This window comes from Lepisosteus oculatus, chromosome 8 (assembly GCF_040954835.1).
Source record: "Lepisosteus oculatus isolate fLepOcu1 chromosome 8, fLepOcu1.hap2, whole genome shotgun sequence".
NCBI lineage: Eukaryota > Metazoa > Chordata > Actinopteri > Semionotiformes > Lepisosteidae > Lepisosteus > Lepisosteus oculatus.
The window spans coordinates 40009442-40034043 of record NC_090703.1 but is presented as its reverse complement, the minus strand read 5'-3'; the positions used below and the strand labels follow the sequence as shown (position 1 = coordinate 40034043).

Below are 24602 nucleotides of genomic sequence, written 5' to 3'. Positions count from 1 at the left end.
AGCTTCATTACCTCACTGTTGAAACTTGTTGAACAGCTCCCTGGAGAAATTGAGTTTTTGATGAAGCATGGGAAAGATCTCGCTCCATTCTGACTGAACTACTGTAGTTTGTGATTCCTGTCTCAAAGGTAAGGCCCTGTTTGAAATTTCTTAAGGAGGGTGGCATAGTCTTGTAGTAAATGTGAGACAAACTAGGTGAAATGGAATAGGTTTAATCTTCTACCTTTGTTTATATCCTCTTTAATATCTAATGTTTGGGAGAGGTAACATTGAAAGCTGTTTTTAAATATACAAAATCTAGATTATTAACCCATCTAGATTATTGGGTTTCTAGAAGTTAATTAACTCTGAGAATTTCATCCAGCCATTTCTTGAAAGAAGCCTAGTTACATTACATACATAGCTTGGTAGCTTGTTGCAGACTCCCACAACCCTTTGTGGAAAGAAATGCCTCTTATTAAAGTACTGCCCTGAAGTTTCTGTTTGAGTTGTCTGATTGATGTCTCACTGCTGATTCTGAAGAAGCTTGTTGGTTTGATTTTGCCTTTGAAGATTTTAAATGCTTGCATCAGGTCCCTGTATAGTCTTTTCTGGTCCAGACTAAAACAAATCAGTTCCTTTTGCTCAGAACTTCCGAATTTTGGTTCTGGGGTCCCACACATATCTGTTTTTTTTCTATATATTCTTAATTACATAATTGAACCTTTAACTGACCTTATAATAGGATTAATTTGAACTAATGTTTATGTTCCTAAAGAAAACGTTTTTTTAGGTTTGAGGTTGCTTTTTGACTGAGGTGTTTAACAAGTAACTTTTAAAATTTTGAGAAGAAATAAACCATGCTAAGGTTTGATTGGGAACCAGTGTCAGTGTTAGTCGTTCTTCTAATCCTCGTAACATATATGGCTTCTTTGGATTGATTCAGTATCTTTTTAGTAAGATGGTATCAACAATTTTTCACATTTTCTCAAAAAGGTCTGTTTAGTGCATTGTACAATTTTATGATAACATTATTTTAATACTTTAAATATACATCCTAAAAGAGTTTTGTTTTATATTGCTTCCCATTGTCTTGACGATGTCAATGATTTGGACATTTAAAAAATTAGCTGTAAGTTCTGTGTTTCCTGTGTCATATGTAGATCATGTAAAGAATGTAGCTACATGCAAATGATCACATATTAACACACTGTTGGGGAAGTGACTATTTTTTATGAACAATTGTGATAGGTAAATTCAGCATGGTGATTAATAATGATCATCCACAGCTTGATCCACAGAGGTTCTACTGTGAACGTTGTAGGCTGGTAGTGAGTGTGGGTACTGCCGTCCATTTGCAATGCATGATTTGCACCAGGTTGCTGTTCTGTTGGACTTTCTCCCATTTGCTCTCACAACTGGACGACCATGTGCCTGTTCATTGGCCTCTGAGCTCTGCATGCCACACGTTATCGAGCTCATCTACAGATGTTCAGTGGGGCTCAAATTCAGCGTGTAGGACATCATTGGCATAACTGTCGCATTCTCGTCCCACAAGAAGGCCATTGATATACGAGCAGCAGGAAGATGTACATTGTCCTGCCGGAGTGCTGTCAAGTCAGGATGAGTTTCAAGCTCAGCAAGGCTGGCACTGGTCAGCTCTGGGCTGGAAGTCTTCTAAGAAAAGCTATCATATTGGTAATGGTGGGCCAGTTGGGGGACTGGAATTTCTAAACCAAAGTGCCAGTATGGTACTTTGTCCCCATTTGCTGTAGGAAGTGCCATCCTTCCAAACTACTCGGTCATTAAATATGCCATTGTACTTTTGGAAAGAGTAGGGGTACTTACTCTGGAGTCTGACAGGTTAACCTCCTTCATTTCCTACGTGGAAAATGTAATCCTCCTTAAATTCCTCTTTAATTCAATTGGTGAAGCAATTTCTCAATTTCTCACTGATCTGCAGTGCAGAAAGGCTGCCATGTGTCAGCAAGGTGCAGCTGCACTTCAGGAGTAGGTGAAGAGGGTCTCCTATGTGTAAAGCACTCTGGGATGAAGAGGGGGACTGCTAAATCCCTGTATGGGATTGTTTTTATTAAATTGGGTACTAGAATGTGATCAACATGGTGCTGAGCAGTCGCATGGTCCTTTCCTTTGATCTTGGAAATCTTGTGGCATGTGGTCTCCTGATATTCTTGAGCACGCCCTGGCCTAGAATTGATGAGATTATAGATGTCGTGTCTTGCCAGATAAAACATTTCTGACAGTGATATCGTGGAACAGCAGTGAGCTGACCTAGTCTAGCCTCCAACGTGCCAGTGGAATGAAGGTGTTCAGTTCCTCATGACTGGGAGTCCCTCATTTCCTGAGTTCCCTCATCGCCTGTGCCAAATGATGTGATTCAGTGCTTTCGCAACATTTAAAGTCATTGGAGTGTGTGACAGTTAGTGATGAGGGGTCGTTTAATTAAAATGACCCCAGAAAACATTTCAGCAAAATCCAAAAGCTGCACAGTTTGTTTCTAAAGACACCCTTGCCTTTAAGAGTGTTCTTGCAAGTCCCGAGGAATGTATGTTTGGCTGCTGAATCAAGCCATTCCACAGTGGCCTGGATCCAGAACGCAGGTGCCGTTTTTTGGCCTGAAATTGCTCAAAATAAATGGCTCAACTGAAACCCCAGATGTTGAAATGTTTTTGTGAGTCCTTTCACAGCTTGTCAGTCAAAGCGTGCCGAAGTAACGTTCAGCAGTCTTGGAAAAGAGGCCCTGCTGTGGTCAAACAGAAACCATCGTCAGGGTGGTGAGGTCATGTGTCTGGCAGTAAGAACCAGGCTGCTGTTACATGACGTATTTTACGCCTGCAAATCCCAGAGGGCAAAGCTACTTGAATGCCCTTTGCTCAGGGAATGCAAATGAAAGACTTACGGTGGCTTGAAGAACTGCTTAGACACAGTGTGCAAAATAAACACGTGCTGTAGGAATTACAGTTAGTGGAATCTAAAGGATAAAATTCATGAAAGACTAGACTAGAACTGATTCTGACTTCTAACCAAGGTAACAGATATAGTAGGTATAGACCACTGGTGGGGCTACTGCTTTTTATGCATTTTGAAAAAACAGGAAAAAACAGCCTCCATTGGTTCCTTATTTATGGTTTATCTGTTGCAGGTAAAGCTATAAATGCTGCTGCAGGGTTACAAGCAGAAACCATGCTATTGTCCTGCAGAGAATAATGAATGATAGACAATACTCATTGAGAAATCAGTGTTTAATATGTTCTCTAATGCCAAAAAGTAGATTTCAATACTGTGCTCCAGTTGTCTGGCAAGATCAGATTACACAGGAGTGAGATGTGCTTGGGAGAGTGTGTACCAGGCACACATTTTGAATACCCCATGTACAGTGACTTTTGCAAATTTCCCAAAATGTTATTGGGCCACTGCAGTTTAGACAAGTGTTTTCCAGTGTGATTGAATTGGACAGGGGTTGAGGTGCATTAGTGTACTGGAGTGTACCACACTGGTCTGGTGTGTACTGCTTCCTGGGCAGCTTTCTGAGTAATGACACTGTGCAAACATACAACAGTTCTTTTGCTATTCTTGTCTTTTGGGTATTGTACTGAAGTACTGAAAAAGTTGCAATGACATACATGTTCAAGGTTCTATTTCCTTAACCAATTAAATGATCTATATTTTGTTATGGGAAGTGACTAAAATAAGTGCTACTGTATGCCTTGAAATTCTGCTTTTTAACTGAGGTGCATTGCCACACAGTTTGAACATTTTTTTTCTGTTAATAAAGTAAACAAATTCACTTATCAGGAGAAACAGATAACTGCACTGTAAAGTTCCGTGAGATTTATGTCACAGCAATATGGTCGTAGATTATTAATGTGTGAATATTTCAGTAGAAGGAGAAAATAGATCCTTTGAGAGGAGTGAGACTAGGAGAGCAGCTTTTAAAATTGGTTTGTATATTCAAAACCTGTCTACGAACTGAACCAATTGCTGCTTTTGTTTTTAGATTGTTTTGTGGAGATCTAACAACCTAAAGACTATCTGGGAAACATGTGCTCTGAGATTTTATATTTCCCAAGTTATAAGAAAATGTTTGGCCTTCAGTGGCAGTGAAATGAAAAGATGAGACTTGCTCGTTGTTTAAAGGTAAGAGTCTTGTTGTTGGATTTGTAACAGTCTTGTTTATAGAGTGGTACAGTATGTCATTCCATGGAACATTTCTAAGGTTATTTTAAAGGAATATGAGCCTGACAAGAATTTGGAACTTCATAAAACTAAGAATGGTAGGCACTTCTTCAAACAAAAATAGTTGTGGGAGTTTGGAACAAATTGCCCAGCCATGTTGTTGAAAATGATACCCTGGCTTCCATCAAGAAACTGTCAGATTATATCCCATGGTCAACTAGCTGCAAACTACTTAACGGACTCGATGGTCCCCCTCTCATTTGTAGTTTTCTTATGCTGTGATTGCTGTGCGTTTATAGTCCCGTGTTTTATTCCTGTTGTCAGTCTTTTAAAAGGGCTTGTATCCCAGCTCCCAAGATTGCAGTTCAACCTCATCTTGTATCTGTAAGTCCAACTTGGTTACTTATGTTACTCAATGGAGGGTGGAAAAGGGCAGCATATGGGAAGCATTTTTCTGGTATTCCGAACAAAACCTCTGGCAGGGACCAGTGTGAATGGGCAGCTTTTGGAGATGGAGTGCAAAGCTGAAGGCTCAGCTGAGTCCATTGAGCAATGAGAAAATGAAACTATTGCTTCAGTATTCGAGCTGTGTGACAGAGCATCCATGCAGAATTGTGGCCCGGTTTGTTATTGTTATTTGACCAAAAGAGGTGCGTCACTTTACAGTCCAAGGCAAGAGGACAGGTTGGGGAGGGTACATTATACAAGCTTGGCCTTGTGTTTCAGACTCCTGCAGCACTTGTGATATGTAATCGTTTGACATCGGCGGTCAGAACTGTTCAACAAAAAGTCAAGAAGAGGTGAGAAATATTGGATATGTCGGCACACCCCAGAGAGAAACATCACCAGCAACAGCCGAATTACAGACCCATGTTCTGCCAAAACATTTTTGAAAAGTTAAATTTCTACAGCCCTGGGTTCAATTCATGAGTGCAGTCTGCATGGAGTTAGCGATGTTCTCCCTGAATTTGCGTGGGTTTCCTCAGGTGCTCCAGTTTCCTCCCACAGTCCAAAGACATACTGTTAGGTTAAATGGCTTCTGTAAAATTGGCCCTTTTGTAAGTGTGTGCCATGCAATGGATTGGCATCCCATCCAGAGTGTATCGCACCTTGTAGGATAGGTTCTGGGTCACTGTGTCTCTGAATTATATAAGCAGTTATTCAAAGTGATATGACAATGACATTTATAGAAGGGACCAGAATGTGGAAGAATTTTGGAGTTAGTACAGTAAAAATAGTTTTATTTTTGGATGCCTTTCAAAAAGCTCAAAGCACATAGAAGCAAATTAACTCCAAACTTCTGTAACAGAAGCAAAATAAAAGGAATTGAAAGAAAAAAAGATCAGATATGCATATAGGTCTGACAGCTGTTTCATTGTTCATTTTTATTTTTGTTTGGCTGTAAACTGTCACTATGGGAATTGGTGTTATTGCCATCAATTTTAGTCTTGGTTTAGGGTTGACATTGAACAGCTTGTCTGCTCTGAGCATGCACTGGATTGAAAATGGCACACAGAAGTTTGGTAGGAATAAGAAGCCACAAGAAAAACACTCTGAGCTACATTAAACAGAGTTTTGTTCTGTCTTTCACCAAAGTAGCCAAATTTTTTAAATTCCCTAATCAGCTTATTAGGTCTGGAGCCATGTGGATAGTCCTAACTTCAAATGCTTGTAGACTGGAAATGCCCTCATCACAGGGACTGAATGTGGCTCTGCTTACATGCTTGTTGGGATGGTGACGCATTGAGTGAATCCAAAACTTTCTTCACTGGGCAATCCTCAAAACAGGCATCATTGACATGATGTTCTACAGGTGTTTCCATGGCATCGGTGCAAAATAAAATAGAATTATGTAATATTAGCAGGACAATACAGTACAGTACGATACAATACAAAGTGGTACAATAAAACACATCAGGTTACAGTGCTGTCTGGTGCAGTACAATACAGTGGTTCTCTCCCTCCTGTGCAAATATAACCCTCCTCACTCTATTATGCAGTTCTGACTGGAGTCCACCTTTTTCATCAAGAAGAAGCTGAAGTCCGTAATGGTTCCTCCACTGTCCCTCAGGCTGTGGCAGGCACACACTAAGGACAGCACTCAACCTGCAGAGCCAGAGAATCGGAGAAGTGCAGGAACTGTTTATGGCTCAGGATTTAGGGTGTTTCTCTTGTTTCCATCCGAAATGGAAACCCAAAACGTTAAAAGGCTGGCAGCTCTCCTGAGTTCCCTACGCATGACGTCTTTCCTGCTTTACAGATCGAAGAAGGTGGGAAGGCCGCGCTGTGCAAGAAGCTGCGTGTGGGAGACGAGCTGGTGAATATCAACGGCTCGGCACTGTACGGATCCAGGCAGGAGGCCCTCATCCTCATCAAGGGCTCTTATAGGATCCTCAAGATGGTGGTTCGCAGGTAAACCTTCCCACTGTCCCTGGAAATAAAATACCTTGGTGTGGGTCGGGGGAAGATGAATCCACTGTTGCCCTCTGCCTCTCCTTGCAGTGTGTCTCTGTTCTGCACTGCTACACATCTGTGAAGGAGAGTAACCCTAGCGTTACTCAGAAGGTTACTTGGCTCAGAAGGTTTCATTTTTCGCTCTACAGTGACGGCTTGTGGCAATTATTAGAATTGCAGCCATGCAATGCAATTGTGGCTCTTTGCAATTCTTAAAGAAATTATAATTATAATGATTACACCTGTAGAGCACTTTTCTGGACACTCCACTCAAAGGTAATTGGGACTAACCTCCACCCCCAACAACAGCCACAGCACTCCAGTAAACTCACCACAGAACAGCTAACAGCGGGGAGGATAGATAGATACTTTATTGATCCCGTGAGGGAAATTGCAGTGCAACAGCAGCTTAACACACACAACACAGCCACAGTGTAACGAATTATATACTAATAGTACAATACATACAATACAATACAATACAAGAGTTACTCACAGTCCGGACACACAAGAGGAAACTAGAACAGAACAGTACACAGAAAATCGTATCACACGTATGAATATAAATATAGATGTAACCATAGATATAAATATAAATGTATATTTACATTTACATTTATAAATGGAAATGGAGAACAGAGTAATGAAACCAATTGATACAGACGATTATTAGGAGACCATGATTGTTAAAGACCAGGGGAAAAATTGGCCACGGCACCAGGGTAAAACCCCTACTCTTTTTGAGAAACGCTGTGGGATTTTTAATGACCGCAGATTTAGGTCTCATCCAAAGGATGATGCCTTCTTGAGAGTATAGTGTCCCCATCACTATACTGGGGCATTAGGACCACACAGACTGCAGGGTGAGCGCCCCCTACTAGTCACACTAACACCAATTCCAGCAGCAACCTTAGTTTTCTCCGGTACTGGCCAGGCTCACACCTGCTCAGCTTCAGTGAGTTGCAGCCAGTTGTAAGTTGCAGGGTGGGGATAGCTGCTGCCAAGATCTTTGACATAAAAGATCTTAAGTGTATCTGTGTGTATCTGAGTGTGTCTGTTTTTTAGCTGCTGCCAAGATCTTTGACATAAAAGATATTGAGTGTATCTGAGTGTGTCTGTTTTTTTTAATCAATGAAATCATATGTTTGAGTGATGAAATTGCTTATCAATGTTTGTAAGTCAACAAATCAATGAAATCAATAAGTCTTGGCAGAATGCTGCTGTGTGCACTCTTACACTCTTAATACAAGAGTTCTTTCTGTGCACCCTAAAATTAAAAAAAAATGTCTGCTCTAAAATTCAGCCTGCTGATCTTGGAATCCCATAAAATTATTCTCTTGGAGAATCCTATCTTTTTAAAATGCCAATTCCTTGGAATTGCACTGTATTCCCTCTGGTCATAGTTACCCCAGTCCTATAGATGTGGCTAGCCCCACCCAGATTTCCAAAACCCAATGGAGAAGAAAGCTTTTTTTTAAAATCAAATTATCAGCTGAATAAGTTCTACAGCGAAGATTAAAAAAACCAACTCTTTAAAGGGGGCGGTTTATGCTTTGGGGAGTTCATTCCAAGCTGCAATAAAGCGGATTAAAAAAAATAATAATCAGAAAAAATTCTTTCCATATTTTGGAAGTAGAATAATGTCATACTGAAAACACTCTGTTATTATCCAGTACTAATGCAGAGCCAAATTTCCAAACTGTTGGTTTCATGAAATGCCGCAAAATAAAATACATTTTAGAAGCACCCAACTTAAATGGAAACATTTTCCGTTCGGTTCTGAGCAAAACTTCACAAGGGGAGCCACAGTTCCTGCCAGACTTTCTATGGATTTTCCACTCTCTCGTGTAATGTTCCCTCATCTATAGCACAATGCACCACCTGCTGGTTTCAGGTTGAACCAGCTGGATGATTTAAAAAAAAAGTGTCCAGTAAACCCATTTACCAACATGAGACGAAAAGCCATCAAGCCAGTTTTGTTTGTTTGATTTATTTGGTATGAATAAGGTTGACACTTAGTTTTGGGTGCTTCCAAAATTAGAAAATGTCACTGGCGTCTTTGATGAGGAAGGAGTGGAGAAATGTGTTTTGTGTATAGACATCCCTGGAACAGCCCTGGTCAACTGTCTCTTCTCTTTGTCCTCTGAAAATGCGAGTATTTACACCAAACGTTTGCAGATATAAATACTTTTACATGGTTTCTTGCCTCATGTTACATATGGGTTTTGATCAATTTAGTAAATTCATTGAGCTATTGGATTAAGGATTAGTTTATTGTGATCATTGAGAGCTATGATCTGTGAACTATAAGAGCTGTGATCAGTGTTTTTTTTATTTACTACCTATCACATTAGTGTTTTTAGTTCAAATTACCTAACTGAACAAATTAGATGCTTCAGTGCTCCATTTGAAATTTCTTGGAAATTAACTATGTAAGGGTCACCCCTAAAACCTGCTAGAATATTCTCTTTGGGACTAGGGTGGGCCATCCCTGTTGAGGAACACCATCTCTCTGGGGTGAGGGCTGGATTCCCTTCTTCTAGAACAGCCTCTCTATGGGGCTAGTCACCCTCCTGTTCTAGAACATCCTCTCTCCAGGACAACAGCTGCTGTCCCCTGGTCTAGAAGAACATATCCCTGGGGCTCGGGCTGGTCCCCCCCTGTTCTAGAACATTCTTTCGCTGGCACTAGGGCTGCCCACCCTTGTTCTAGAACATTCTAAGTGCCACTTTGTTAGGATGAAGGAGAGTTCAATACACATGGAAGAGTCAGCATAGTTTACAAACCAGCATCTATTACCTCCAGTACATTAGTGAATAACTTTGAGATATAGCACAAAATAAGCCACTTCTGGGGCTGTAACCAGACATAACACTGGGTTGTGTTGTGAAAGTACACTGTGTTCATGACCTAGACTGCTAAGTCCTCAGGAATTCCTGGGATGACTCCTGAGTTAGTCAGTCATTCGTGGTACAAGCTGTAGAAGTTTGTTGTTAAAATGACACCAGTACTTTTATTTCTTTATCCCTTCGTTGGCTGTATTGTTTTAATTAATGGAAGCCTCCCTTCCAGTTTCCTTTGAGTGGGTGAGACCTGAAGGATGTGGCTGTTCCTCAGTGGAAAGATCACCCTGCCCCTTCTGGTGGCAAAAGCAAACAAATGAGGAACCGTGCCTGGTATCCTGCAGGCTGTGACTGGAGCCATTAATAAGCACCATTGCTTTGGGTGTGCCAGTGACGGCTACCTCTGTCTGTCTGAAGTGTTGGTCATTTCCAGGGCCTCCATGCTTGTCTGTCGGCTGGTGGAAACATAAATACAGATTCAGCGGACAGTTCAGGGCAGTACCAGGATAAGCTGTGTGGGTTTTCACACAGGGAACAGAGCCAGTATCTTTTAGAAGGGACGTCACTTCCAGAGTCTTAGTCATCTCTGTATATTGTCTAATGAATTCTAAATGTAACTAAAATACCCAGTGCAGGTTTTACTGGAGAACAATCATATTTCAAAGTTAGCTTCATACAGTATATATATATATCTTTTGAAATGGATATTTCAGCCTCATTTACTAATTGTCAGGAATTCAAAATACAATAGGTAGGATTATTTTAAGAAATAACTGATTTACTTGCACAATTACCGAGACCTTTAGAATCAGAAAAGAACATCGTTTTTGTTTTATGTGTAAAAACTTAATGTAAACATAAAATACATTAATTCTGCTACATGTCCATTGGATCCAATACTGACCACAGTTTTGAAGGCTGTTTTCAGCATTCTGTGCAATAATGTCCTTGCTATACATTACCAGCATCTTTCAAAACTGCCCAAGTCAAATCCTTCAAGACGGTTATCTTAATTAAATACTTAGTAATTTAATTCCCATTTTGAAAATTTTCTATTCTTAGCTTGAGTCCTCAAAGGGTAGTCTTTTACCTCGGTTTTACATCTCATCCAAAGGACGGCGCCTGTTTACAGCATAGTGTCCCCGTCACTATACTGGGGGATTATGACCAACATGGACTGCAGGGTGAGCGCCCCCTGCTGGCCCCACTAACACCTCTTCCAGCAGCAACCTTAGTTTTTCCCAGGAGGGCTCCCATCCAAGTACTGACCAGGCTCACACCTGGAGTGGCTAGAAAATCCATGTGGTGCTCCACAGAGCTCCATTCTGGGCCCTTTATTTTCCTCATGCATGGTACAGTTTGTGAGTGGCACAGTGGTGCTATGGTCAGCATTGCTGCCTTGCAGTGCCGGGGCCCTGGGTTCAATTCTATACCTGGGATGCTATCTGTGTGGAGTTTGCATGTTCTCCCCGTGTTTGCTTGGGTTTCCTCTGGGTTCTCTGTTTTTTTCCCACAGTCCAAAGAGGTACTTGGAGGGTAATTAGGCTGTGGGAAAATTGGTTCTTGTGTGAGTGTGTGCCCTACTGTATGTCTGTTTTGGTGTCTTGTGTCTCTGCCCTGTAAGTCTGTATTGGATTAAGCAGTTAGTAAATAGACGCTTTAGTTTGGTGGATTATTGGTAAGTATGGCAGAAGCGTTTGTGTTTGTGCTGGTAATAGTTTGCTTTATACGTATGTTAGCCCAGTTGAAGCTAATGCTATCAAAGTTTTACTCAGTTGTGTTGCCGATAATAGAGGATGAATAGCTCAAAATTCTGGATTCTCAATTGACTGGTCCTTAAGAGCCTCAGGGGGACTTTGTTTATATCTGATCTGTATATTTTCTTGATTAAAAATGTGGAATTTTCACTCAAGGAGTTAAAAGTAAGTAGAAAATTCAGGACTGTGCATATCCAAGATTAGGCTTAAGTATCCCAGCACTGCAAGTTTTGGCTCCAGGCTAGTTTGCAAAGCATGATGTAAATTGACACATTTGATTAATCAGCTCCACTCTTTCCTGACAGTTTGGGGATGAGAGGCCTGAGGAATTCTTTCGACATAACATCACGCTTCCTGTTCAGCCCTTGTCGTTTTCCTCTCCTTTTCCTGTGGGAACCCCCGGGCTGGGCCCATGTCGGGGAGGGGGTGATGCAGGAGCCCACTAAAAACACTTCTCTGCAAAGGCTAAACTGTTTGTGTTGAGAACCACAAGCAGCTGTCGAAACAGGGGAAAGAAAAAAGCGTGACGCAGGCCAACATACACAAGCCTGCTGTCTTGCCGTTGAAGAGAAGCTGTTTGTTCCGAGTAAATGGGGGGCTTTGAAGGAGCTGAAACTTGTGAATATGTGTCCTGGAGGTACTGGGGGGGGGGAAGAAGAAGATTCTGTGGTGATAGCAGCTGGCAGCATTTTCCAAGAAATGCAATGAAGACTGGAAAGCAAATGACCCAGTTGTCTTCCCTGAGAGTATTTAATGTGCAAAACGTACTACTCAACCCAAAAACTACACTTTCAATGAATTGCTTATAACAAAAGTACTTATACTTGCAACCAGTGGTGTGAAGTTGCCACGTATGGGAGTATGACTGTACGTCTCCAAGTCAGAGTCCTCCCCAGAAGCTGCTACAGTAGTTAAGAAAAGCTGCCCGTTACTAAGAGTCCAGGTTGACGCACCGGTCTTGATGAGCCTTGTCTAAGTACAGTAATACAAAGTAAAATAGAGTTAGGTGTGTGCAAGATATGCTAAGACTCACTGTAAAACAAAGTACGTGCAAAGCTCACATAGATATATACTGTGCAGATTGAAAGTACTACAGTAAAAACAGAAAATTAATGCAGTGTCCAAAAATAAAAAGTACATTCGTGCAACATGCTGTCCATAGATGAGCAGATGAAGGGTCCTAGCCTGGGGCAGTGTTATACACACTCATTTGATGTTTCCCTGAGAAATCTGTGTATGAAACTGAGTACAGGTACCGTATGTGCATTCCCTGTTGCTCCTTGCACATTGGAGTCAGTAACTCTTGATGTGTCTGATGTGACTGTCTTGACCTGATGATCTGGCGTGCAATATACATTGCATTGGCCTTCAGCTGGGAAGTTACATGCATTCTTGAAGTTCTGCATCTGCAGGCTCCTGAATGCTTCCCTTGTGCAGCTGAACACAGAACAGCTGTGTGATCAAGGCAACAAGGAACGATTAGTGGCATTTGTAGTGCTCTTCATTGTCGAAGTGTGCTCTCACCCCATCTCCATTCCCGTTGGCGATGCAAAAAGTCCTGATTTGTAGTTAGAATAACTCAACAACGTTGCCAAGGTATTTTATTTACTCTAGCAGGTAGATCATGAACAATTTCTCCAATCTCTATTCTGTGTGGATTGTAATGGTCTTTTTGATTCGCAGTTAGGCGATATCCAAGTCTCCCTAAGCCTCTTTGTTGGCTCAGGCTTCAGTCAGACTGGGATCAGCGGTGATTTTTTTGGCAGTTTGGAAAACAAGAGCTGTTTTCCAGACCTTAAGAGTCGGGGAGCGCAATGTTCAGGAAGCACTTTGTTTTTTCGGGAGGTCGGTTGTAGGCGCAATGGCGAGAACAACATTCTTCTCTAACCAAGGAGCCGAGGAAGCCAGCCTTCCTGCTGAAAACAATGAAAATTCCTTAAATTCTGGAGCCCCTCTCTCTTCCTTATTTTTCCTGCTTGAACATAAGAACTCCACACATTTCTTGAGCTTTGAGAGTTTGTGTTACAGGCTTTACAGCAGTCTCAGTCTTCAAAGATCCTTTGGGTCTTTCTTTCACTTTGCTATATCGCTAAGACTTCAGGAGCAAGGTTACTGTTTTGAAATGGTGAGCTGTGAGCTGGCTGCATTTCAGAATTTGCATATACAGTATTAGGGCAGTATAAGTTCTTTCAGTGCATTCCTGGAGCGCTAAAGCAGAACTGCCAGATGATCCTTTGAGCTAGATTGAAATCGGAGAGATGTCTTTTATCCATTCATCCATCTTCTGAAAGCCTCCATAACCCCTCCTGCTAATATGTTAATCATTTATCTTTGTTTTGCCAGTTTTAATCCAAAAACCTTCTCTGCTTAAGCAGAAATTATTAAATAGCAATTATAACATAGCAACACTGAGAGTTGTTTTATAGTATTTTCAGATGCATATGGTCCCAAATGTTAAGATTGGTGGGAATTGTAGATTTGTAGTTTATCTGGGCTGCTTTAAACCGCTTGATTTGGATGCATGAGAGAGCCAACACTTTGGCCCTCTGGCCAGCCAGCTATGCCACTGTTTGTCATAGAAGAGAACATTTTATTAGGTGGTGAGTGTGTCTGGAATGCCAGTGTTGAAAATCCCTTTCAAAGCCAGTTGGAGGAGTAAATGCCTTCCAGACATCTAAAATTTTTACTTTTTTAAAAACTTGCAGCAGCACTCGAGTCACTACTGTCTTGGATGATTCTTACTACGGTAAATAGAGTTAACTTGTTGGTTGCACTAAATTTAAAAAATACTAAAAGGACCTTCATGTCACTTTTTTCTCTGCCATCTGAGGCACTTATAACTGAACGAATTTCTATAGTGTGTGGTTTAAAACCACAAATGCAGGATTGATAGATTCATTAGATATGAATCTGGTGAGCTAAGTTAGATTACTGCTGCAGAATTTGGAAAGATATACAGTAGGTCTGTTGCAGTTGTTCATGTTGCAATGACATGTTTTCCAGAGCTCTGTATCACCAAGAGTTTCCATGATTGGTAGTGGGAGTTTAGAAAGCACTTCCTAACCTATTTTGTTGAAACTGATATGTTTTGATTCCCCATGAAACAGGTGGGTGAGATGTTTAGATCAAGACGCTACTAGTGATCTAGTAAGCAAACTGGGTCAAACGGTATAATACTGTTTGTAACATTCCTTATGCTCCTATGTATCTATTAGATATGAGTATCTGGTCAAGTAGCACTCAGAAATCTCTATACTGCCGCAGTGTGGTTCTACAGAGTTACTGCAAGCACTGAGGTTTATGTTTTTGGGTCCAATGTTTGTGCAGTGGACACTGAGAAGAGTGCTAACTGTACTAATGTAGTGTGAAAAGAGGAGCAGAATTGGATCCAGTCTGTTTTCTTGTCTGTTGGGTGGGATTTTGCAGTGTTCTCTGGGGCTCCTTGTTAGCTTGGCTCATTCTTTGTGTGTTTTTAAAACAACAAACAGAGCATTGTGTTGGGAAGCATGCCTCACCATCGCCCTTCCTGCACTCTCCTGTTAATGGCCTTGTCCCGCATCATTGATTAAATGGAATGCGACCTTCTCTGAGCCATTTGGGAAAGAGGGTGTCTAACACAAATAAACTTAATTACAGTCTGTGGCTGGCCCCTGGGAAATTGGAATTAACCCTTTCCCTTAGGAAAGAATGCAAGAACCCCCACCACCACCACCTTCCCTATCTCCCTCAACTGTTTGCTCTGGAGATGAAGTCAGCAGCGTACGGGACAATAACACAAACGCGACCTCAAATTCATGCGATGTTGTCGATTGGTTTTCTCTTTCCAAGGTGGTTCCAACATACATGACTTTTTTCAGAGCTGTGCACTTCCTGTTTAACCCTTTCATTTGTTGTTGTCTCACAATAAGCACATGATCCTTAGTTCCCAGACGAAAGAGTAGCTAATGTTGGCAAATGCTGCCAAAAAACAGACTAGTTGCTCAGCATTTGACTGTAGTATGGTTACTTTTAATTATGTCAAAGAAAAAAAAGATATTTTAATATGTACCAAGCTATTCCGATGTTTGTAGCTGGCTGTCAAAAATTCATGAGGGAGAGGGTTGAACTTTAACACCATCTTATCTTTAATGGGTTCAAGCTGATAGTATTGTTCTATCTGTAGAGGTCTGTGCCTTTATTACTGGGTGACTAAGTGGTACAGTGCCTGTAGTAAAGGGCTTGTGATGTTAAGTAAAGGAATGTCGCCATTCAGTCCCTGACTTTACCACTCATACACTTCATTTCAACTTGAGCAAGTTCACAAACCTCTGTGTGCTCAGAGCAGATGTAAACGCAGGGTAATCTTGTAAGCAGTTCTGAAGCCACAGTTGTAATACAACTTGTATACTGTATGTTAATTCCACAGTTCATTAACAACCTAATTCTGTAATGAAGTGTGGATCCCTGTGTCAGCTTAATGCATTTTTTATTAGCATTTGTTTTTCTCACCAACAGAGCATATACTTCTTGAGTGATACCTTAGAAGTCACACTATCTTTATGTACGGTAATTACATAATTATAAATTAATAATAATTAGGATTATGTTTTTCTTCATTCATAAAAATTAATAATACTAAGTACTTAGGAGTTTCTTAATTTGAGGCTTCAACCTGGTAGATCTAGAGAAGTTGATCCTGGATGTTACTAAAATCAGACATTTGGATTTCCATTGGGTCATGGAAACTGAAGTTGGTACAAAAGCCGTTATCAGTGTTACTGCTTATCTGTGACTCATTCCTTCAGCACACATTGTCTCCAGGGCAGAAGCTTTGCTCAGACACTGACCTCATCTCTACAGCTCTATAGAGTCTTTCCTTGTGGTTTTTGGGAGTTGCTGTTCAAAGAAAACAGTCCAATCTATTAGTGTGTATGGAATGTATAGGTGTTACACTCTGCTGTAGTGTGGCCTGCATGATTCTGTGTACAAAAAGGACTTAACAGCCCCAAATCCAAATCCAAAGATCACAAATGATGTGTAGGTGTGTAGAGAGTTAACAGTTCACTGATGTAGTCTGGAGACAAACCGTTTGAGGCCTTGAAGTTGAGCAGCAGTGTTTTGAATCTTATTCTGAAATCCACAGGGATTTCAGGGAGCCAGTGCAGGGAAGCTAAAACAAGAGATTAAAGCCTATGCATTTCGGTTTTGGATAAGACTTATGCAGCTCTGTACTGAATGTGCTGATGTTTGTTAAAGACATGTTTGGACACACTTCCAAACATTGAAATTGCAATTGTCAAGTCTGGAAAAGACGTAAGCTTTTACCTCTCTGAATGACAGACATGAATGTATACAAGCAACAAAGAGTAGTTCCAGTAGGTCACTGCGTCAGCATGCGTAGGCTGCAAAGGAACAAGTAAAGGTTTATTCCATGCTGAAAAGAGAAGACAGAAAACACAACGTTTCGACTGTGGAGCCTTCTATGGTTGTGAACCCAAAGACACTCGAAGAAGACTTCACAGCCGAAAGGTTGTGTTTCTTTTCTTCTCTTTTCAGCATGGAATAAACCTTTACTTGTTGCTTTGCAAGCAACAAAGATGCAAAAGATGAAAAAGACAGTTTAGGCTGCCAGTGTGCTGAAATCTCCAAAGCCTTAAAGAAAATGAATATGGACTTCTAAATTTGAAGACGTTAGTCAAGATTACTTACTAGTTTTATGCAGGAAGTCCATCAGGTCAACAGAATTCCATCTCTAGATATCTCACACTAAGATCTGGACTAAATAGATATATTACCATTATACATTTTAACAGTAGGCATTATTTGTATCCATGGAGGCCATGTATCCTGGGTTCCATTCTGGCTTCAATTATCTGTGTACAGTTTGTATGTTCTCCGCGTGTTTACGTGGGTTTCTTCCTGGTGCTCTAGTTTCCTCCCACTGTCCCACTAGTTAATTGGCTTCTGGGAAATATGGCCCTGATGTGAGTATATGACCCTGAACTGGAAGAAGTGGTTAGAAAATGGATGGATGTATGTATGTCTTGAGCCATCTGGAAAATGGCCTTTCATGGCTTATATAGATGTATAAATAGGCAACAGAAGCAGTTCTTTTGACGTAACTGCTCATACTGCAGGTACAGTGGCAGTTTGCCTTGAGTGGGGTCAGAGAACACTCTGAGTTAGTACCGGACAGGTCAGTGAGTGTACAGTGAGTTGGGCTTTCCTGTGCCAATTCATCAGACTCGGATGCTGACCACACAATAAGCTGTAGCGGTGATTCAGCTTGAATTGGATATTCCTAAAGAGGAGATCTTGATAAAACCAAATGAAAATAAATTATCCTAATTTTCAAAATGGTTGGAAAAATAAGCCTGAATTTCATCAACATTGTCTTGTCAGTGGCTCTTCTTTGAAAAATGTTTAATTTTTGTCTTCACTGATTCTAAGAACATGTCCTGATATAACTTCATGGAATCTTGCTCATTATTTGTGTTTTCAATGTATAAAAAGTATAAGAAAACCTATCCCTGGCAACAAGCCATTAAAGCATTTAGCTCCCAGTTCTGAATTTCTTAAGCTTCTGACGTGTCTCAGAGACAGGAAGTGTTTGATTTTTCTTCTTTAAATAATAATAAAAGAGCCCACCATATTATTCTAGTGACAATTTTGTCTTTATCTTTTCTGAACATTGTTTCCTCACAGTCTGAGCCAGATTTCCTGTGGTATAATATTGTTAAGATAGGAGAATGAGAGGAGGTATTTAGTAGTGTGTTTTTTGTGTGTGTTTGGGGGGGGGGGGGGGTTGTTCATTTTCTAGCAGCAATATCCGATTGGAATCTAGGGCTGGCTTAGTCACAGTGATGAAAGAAATCTCCATTTGCGAAATACGAAGTGACTTTCTTTTGCTTAGAGAGAGGCGGTGATTGGCTGAAGCATAGCAACAGCCTTCAATTGGCTTGATTATTTGGAGTTGTTTCGTGTTTGGTTGTATTTTTGTCCTCTGTGACGTACAGTCTCAAGACTCAGGCTTGCAAGAAACTATAAGAGTTGGGTCTACCCATTCCAGCGTTCCTCCGCTACACATTTTTCGGAGTCTGCCTCCCGTAGTATTGAAGAAGCTCTGCTACTGCACAGGCATGTCATTTGTGGTTTGAATCCACAGACCAACTTACAGTGCCTGTTCTGGATCTGAATGGATTGAAGCTGGGATATTTGGATAAATGGATTAAGGCAGCTGTATGGTCACGGGAAATTGATTTGAGTAACTCTTGAGGAACTGGGACGTGTGTCTCATCACATGCAGAGCGCAGTAAGTACTCTATGCCATGTTTGAACTTGGCTTTGTGGCATACAGAGGTGGAGAGGTGATAGTCTATGAAGAGATTCAGCTATTCTGGTGTGACTGATCTCCAGAGAAAGCCACCAAGCTCATCCAAGGTGGGTATGGGGGAATTGTCTCACAGTGCAATTTGTTTGTTTTCCAGTCATTTCAGGATTAAATCAAATCAAGAGGATTGCACTTAATGATATGTGGCTGAGATGATGATTGATTAATTTTGATTTGACAGTGGATTTGAAATCGAGCCTCAGATTTCTTTCACTCTCAGCCATGCGTTAAGCTGTTTCTATTCATTACATTTAATTTTAGTGTTGCTTGAGGCTAAAACACTCAGAGTAGCAGAACCTCTTCTAAAATCTATTGCAGCAAACTTGTCTGAAATGTTGTCTTGTTTGCTAAAACTATACACTGGGTAATAATTAAATATTATAGTAGATAACAAACTGTATATCTTAAATACATACTGCTGTACATCAAGAAAACAAAACCACACATATGTAAAAGACAGACAGGATAACAAAATAATAAAATACAAAGAGGAATGATGCTTTTATAAATACAAATGAGAATTATGTAATTGGCATTTATAAATAAACCTGATAATTTAGTTTCAAAAGGATTTAATTAATTGTTTCATCATATTTTTCCGTCTTTTGCTGTAGTACTTACTAAGGTTTTTCTAATGATTATATTTAAATAGTAATCGGTAATTAACCGATTGGTTTGTGTTAACATGGTTTGTGCAGCGAACAGTGTATCATCAGAGGAGTCTTGATGTAATGTCAAACTGTGAAAGGATGTAGGGTTAAGCTATATCAAGCTATATCAAATGCCTTTCTCTGAGACTGCATGACAAATTCTGGCCCTGTAGGAATTAATGATAAAATCCAATTTTAGTTAACTTAAAAGTATACAAATGACAAATCAAAAACGTCAACTGTGACATGTTTTGGAAGTATCATCTATAGTGTTTCATTGGTTTAATGAGTATAACTAAGAATGCAGGCTAATGCAATTTTTGTAAAATTTGAGAGTTGCTTGCCATGAGTATTGATGTTAATGCTAAATATTAAAACATTGTGGGACCTCTCCCTTTGTCATCCCCTGTGATACAGCTATCAATGCAATACAGCTATTTGTTCACTTAAAGTGTGCTTATAGATTCCTCACTGATATTCCAGCTGGAGCCGTTATCAATATTATTAATAAGTAAGACCCTATCTGTTCTGCTACCATGAACAACACAAGTTTATGAAATTCAAGAAGCACTATAACCTCCAGTCTTCATATTATAGCTGTGAATATGATGTTTTCCCTGTAGTGCAGTTTTTGGTTTTTTTCGGGCAATACTTATTTCTTATTTTAAGCTCTTGTACAGTATGTGGCTGGTAAGACTTTGAGAATGGTGGGATAAATTTAAATTTAAAATCCATTCCATGAAAAGCTGAAAACCCTCCCACATTTCTGGAGCAGAGCTTTCTTGACTCTCCCATTAATCGGAGCTGAACTTAAATATTATAGTGGATAGCAATAAGCTGTATATCTTAAACACATCTCATACTACTGTACATCAGATCCCCAAAAATATACACACACATGTTAAAGGCAGAGAGCAAAATAAAAGAAATACAAATAGGAACTTCCAGTTTAGACCTCTAGTCAAAACAAAATAGGAACATAGAAATTAGAAGAAGCAAAGTCGTCATATACTGTAAATACATCAAAAGCTCTGACTTTAGCCTGGTAGTCTTAGGGAAGAGAGTGCTGTGGTTTTGATTGATTGTGAGAGACTCTGAAAAAGTCAGGTCATTCTTTGCTTTTATGTCTGTGGCCACCCCTGGACAAAGAAAGCTAAGTATTTGTACAGCTGTCTGTCCGAAGAGAGAGGTAAACTATGAAGAGTCAGCAAGTAGCGTGCTTGTTTTGATTGGAGGACTGCATCACACTTGTGGCTGGAAGATGAGCGTGCTGCTCTGCTACCCAGAACAAGGTTGTGTGTAAAATTCTGAAAAAGTAAGCTTCTGTGCTGTTTCTGTAATAAGTCACATTTTAAAAGTCGGTGGTGGTGACAGTTGTGTCCCTGTCATTCTTATTTATTTATTTGAAGTTAGTTTTAGTAACTAATGGAAACAGGAGTATCAAAGATGCATGTGCTCTTCCAGACTCCAGTATACAATAGAGGCAGTATATTGCATTTTTTTAACTTTCTAATTCTTTGCTTCTAAGCTAATAAAGTACTCCTCTGCGCTAGACATTTTTGGTTTTGATAATGTTATGCAAGGTTATAATTTACTTGTTAAATAAATGTGAGAATCCAAAGAAGATTTTCATTTCATCTGAAGATTTCATTCTTACAAGCCAAAAAACGTATGCCAGAAGTACTGGATGTTAAGCCCTGAAAAACTGCCATTGGAAACTGCGTTTCCTCATTTCTCATGTGTGTATAGCACATGTTATTTTGCAAATACATTAACAAAAATAATCTTAATTTCTACAGATTCTCTCATGTGAGCCAGACCAAAAATGTGTTCTTAATTTATGCTTTAACCAGTTTGAAAGGAATTTTTTTTTGAGAACACAGGCACTTCAGTTATTCAGTTCACAAAAAGTGGTGCAACTCTTATTTTTGCCTACATCTCTTACTCACACATACAGTACACCCAAAGATGTAGATCATTGATACAGTTTGGAAGCTTGTTATGCATCATGACCTTTCCGATCCTCTTCCATGCTAGCTATCCTTTTGTGTGTCGGGGTATGTGAGGAGGGACTGATCGAATTTATTTTAATAGCACCCACTGTTCCACTGTTGTCTGTCCTTCTGGGCTGCCCCCACTTTGGAGTTTGTTTGGAGTATAGGAGAGTATCTTCTCATATTGTTGTGCATTCTTCTGTTTTTTCCTGATATTTAATTCCTCTCCACCAGAAATGACAGGAAAGTGAGTTATTGAAACATACAGTGCCCGACTATCAAACAAAAGCCTCCCACTGCATGCAATACAGGTTTAATAGAAAAGCCAAAAACTGAAAACAATGGGGGCAACATCAGTGTCTCACTTGGGATTTGAACCCACAGCCTTCCAGATATGAGGCCAGAACCCTGGCTGCTTGCTAGACTGCAGGCTGATACTTTCTCGCACTGTGGGTGTTCGCTGAGGCTGGCCTGCCAAGTGGTTTCAGTTGACACATGTGTTTGCGCTAATCTCGCCTGCTTTCGTCAATGTTTTCAGTTGTGCTTTCAGCAGCAAGAACTGTGAGCAAACTCTTGAGTTTTTCATTCCTCAGCCATCTCTGTTGGATTTTGGAATTTACGATCCTCTCAAACCCACTGCTGGTCTAATACTCACAGACAAGTATTGAAATACCACATCATCCAATGTCACAACCTGTCATCAGATAAGCATGATGGGGAAAAATGCTTTGTGTATAAGAATCTTCTGTTGGCTATGCTTGTCTGTTTTAGTTCCATGCTGTGCTTAATTCCATGTCTCTGCTAGTGTTACATTGGGTTGGTGCTCCAATGAATTTCGAATGAAAAAACCAGCCTCACTTCCTCAGTCGAGGACGTTAACTGGACAGTGACTTTAGCTTGAAAACTGCAAGGGGTCTGTACTTGCTGGGCTGACACTCGGGGCTGGTGTGGCTGAACCCTGCAGCTCAATCGAATAAGTACACAACTAAAATGTGCTGCTAGCTCTTGATCTTATTCTTTCTCCTGCAGGATGGAAAAATGAGAATTATCAAAAAAGATCCTGATCTGGCAAAGAAACCAGTAGAATGAGAGAGTAACATCCCTTACCGATTAAGATCACACGGCATCCTAATTATATTAATCATTGTTTAATGTGGGTGGTCGGGCATACAGTACAAATTGCAACATCAGAAAGTTATTTTTACCTGACCCACTTTTGCAGAGGTAATATACCAAAATGGCATGCTTTATCGCAATTGTCCCAAGGTTGACTGCTTTAGGTGCCCCTCTTTGTGGCTTATAGTCGTTCCTGTGTGTTTGGTTGTTGCAGAAGGAGTGTCCCGGTGATCAGGCCTCACTCCTGGCACTTGGCCAAACTCTCCGAGTCCTCGGCCGATGCCCCTGCGATGCATCTCCACCCTGGCTCCTACAACCTGCCATGGCACACCGGAGGCGACGCCAGGTGAGCGACACTGCCCGACCACTCGAAAGCACGCGGCATCGCCCGCCGCCTCCTGGATCATCAGAAGCGTCGCCGAATAGACGTGCTGCTTCCCTTTACTGCCCTGCAAAAAAAAAAAACATTTCAAAAATAATTTTAAATAGAAAACATTTTTAACTTCACTGTTACATAGGAACTGAAAGTTAGGGAACATTCTGGTCAGAGAAACGTTAGGACCATTTGTCTTATTTAGTAGTATCGTTTTGATCCAAAAGTATCATCCAGCAGTGATATCGATGCCTTCTGTTGGTTTTGCTCTTTACTCTTGAGATAAACAAAGTGTCCCCAGCTTTTAAGTCCTGATACATCTTTAGTTATGATTACAAGCCAGCCATACATTTGTCAGAGTGTAGTTGTACTCTGTATGTCTCGAATACTGCACTGGAGATACAGTCTACACTTACAGGTATTGTAATGAATTGTAGGATTAGTTTTCCATTATTATATCATTTCTATTTTAACCAAATGGAATGTTCTGGGGCTGCTGTGTTGGGAAGGTCCTGTGAAACTGCAATTGTTGAACAAGGGAAGTTTCTGGGGCTTACACATTTCCAGAGAAAAACAATTAGGAGGAAGTTGCATGATCTCAGACTCATGTCAACATTTGGAGCACAGGATACAATGACTATTTTGAGAATCTGATTCTGAAATTGTAAGAGTACCAAAAAAGGAACAGAAAAAAATACTTCGCTAAGATGGGTGCAGACAGGCCCATCAAGTTTTCAGTCAGTTGGAATAAAAAAGGAGCACCTGATGCCACACATTTTTTAAATTTCAGTGTGGTTTTGTCACTAAAGTTTATTTAAAGTCTGTTCAAAAACTGACATGCCATTTCACCAATCTATTCATTTCCCAACTTCTTTTCCAAAGAAGCAGGGATGCTGGAGCCTATTCCAGCAATCAATGTGTGTAAATGTAAATCTTTCAGTCTTGGTAAATTACTAATTGCTTTGACTCACAGGAATGTACTGAAAATGTACTGATTTCTTATTTTAACATTCTATGAACACTTCGGATCAATAGCTCCACTGTTCTAATGCCCTGGGCTACTTGATGAAAATTACTGGTGCGCAGTAATTACGTTATGATAGGTATCATGGATATAATTTTCTTCAATTATGTCAAATGATTTTTTAAATGAGCAGGATCTTGAATTGTTTACACGAAGCTGGGTTTGTTTAATTTCATGTCTTTCGTTCTTGACCTTGTAGCCTCTCTGCCCTCAAATGTTTGAGAAGGTTTCAAGGATTTTTTTGTTACCTGCCTAGAACTGCAATGCTTTTTTGTTTTTGAAATTATTGGTAGACCTGCTAAGTTGACCCATGTTTAAATACCTAAAAAGGTTGGCAGGCTCTTACCTTATCCTTTTCATTTTGTCTCAATTTCTGCAATTCTAAAGCACTAAATTGACTTAGTTGTCAAAGCATTACAGTATACCTGTTTTTAAGAATGTACAAGGGGAGGTTTGGCCTTATATGTACACATCTAGGAACAGGTAAAGTTTTATTCTATGCTGAAAGGAAAATGAATGAGATACAATGTTTCTACAGGGGTCAAGGTGTCAGCATCTGTAGAAGGCTCTACAGCCGAAACATTGTGTCTCTTTTCTCTTCCTTTCAGCATGGAATAAACCTTTACCTGTTTCTTTGCAGCCTACACCCTGACGCGGCTACCTGCTTGAACATCTTGAATGTTCCACGTACACATCTAAAGTAACAGTTTAGAATTCAAAGGTTAGATCGACTTTATAGTGTCATAGCCAACATCTGAGTCCATAAACCTCTCCCCGGCACAGTGACACAATTACTGCTAGAAATGGATATGATATGAGCTGCAAAAATGGAGCTTGAAGTATTAG

The 24602-nt window shown here is 40.3% G+C and overlaps 1 protein-coding gene across 3 annotated transcripts in view; it reads left to right on the top strand.

Annotated features, from left to right (window-relative positions):
* Window positions 1-24602, top strand: part of shroom4 (shroom family member 4) — a 56287-nt gene that overhangs the window by 14714 nt on the left and 16971 nt on the right. Inside the window, exons 2-3 of one of the 3 annotated variants that reach the window (XM_015351466.2) lie at window positions 6437-6588; window positions 22574-22705. In XM_015351466.2, the coding sequence (XP_015206952.2) occupies window positions 6437-6588; window positions 22574-22705 (284 nt within the window). The other 2 variants (XM_015351467.2, XM_015351468.2) reach the window with 2 other exon arrangements.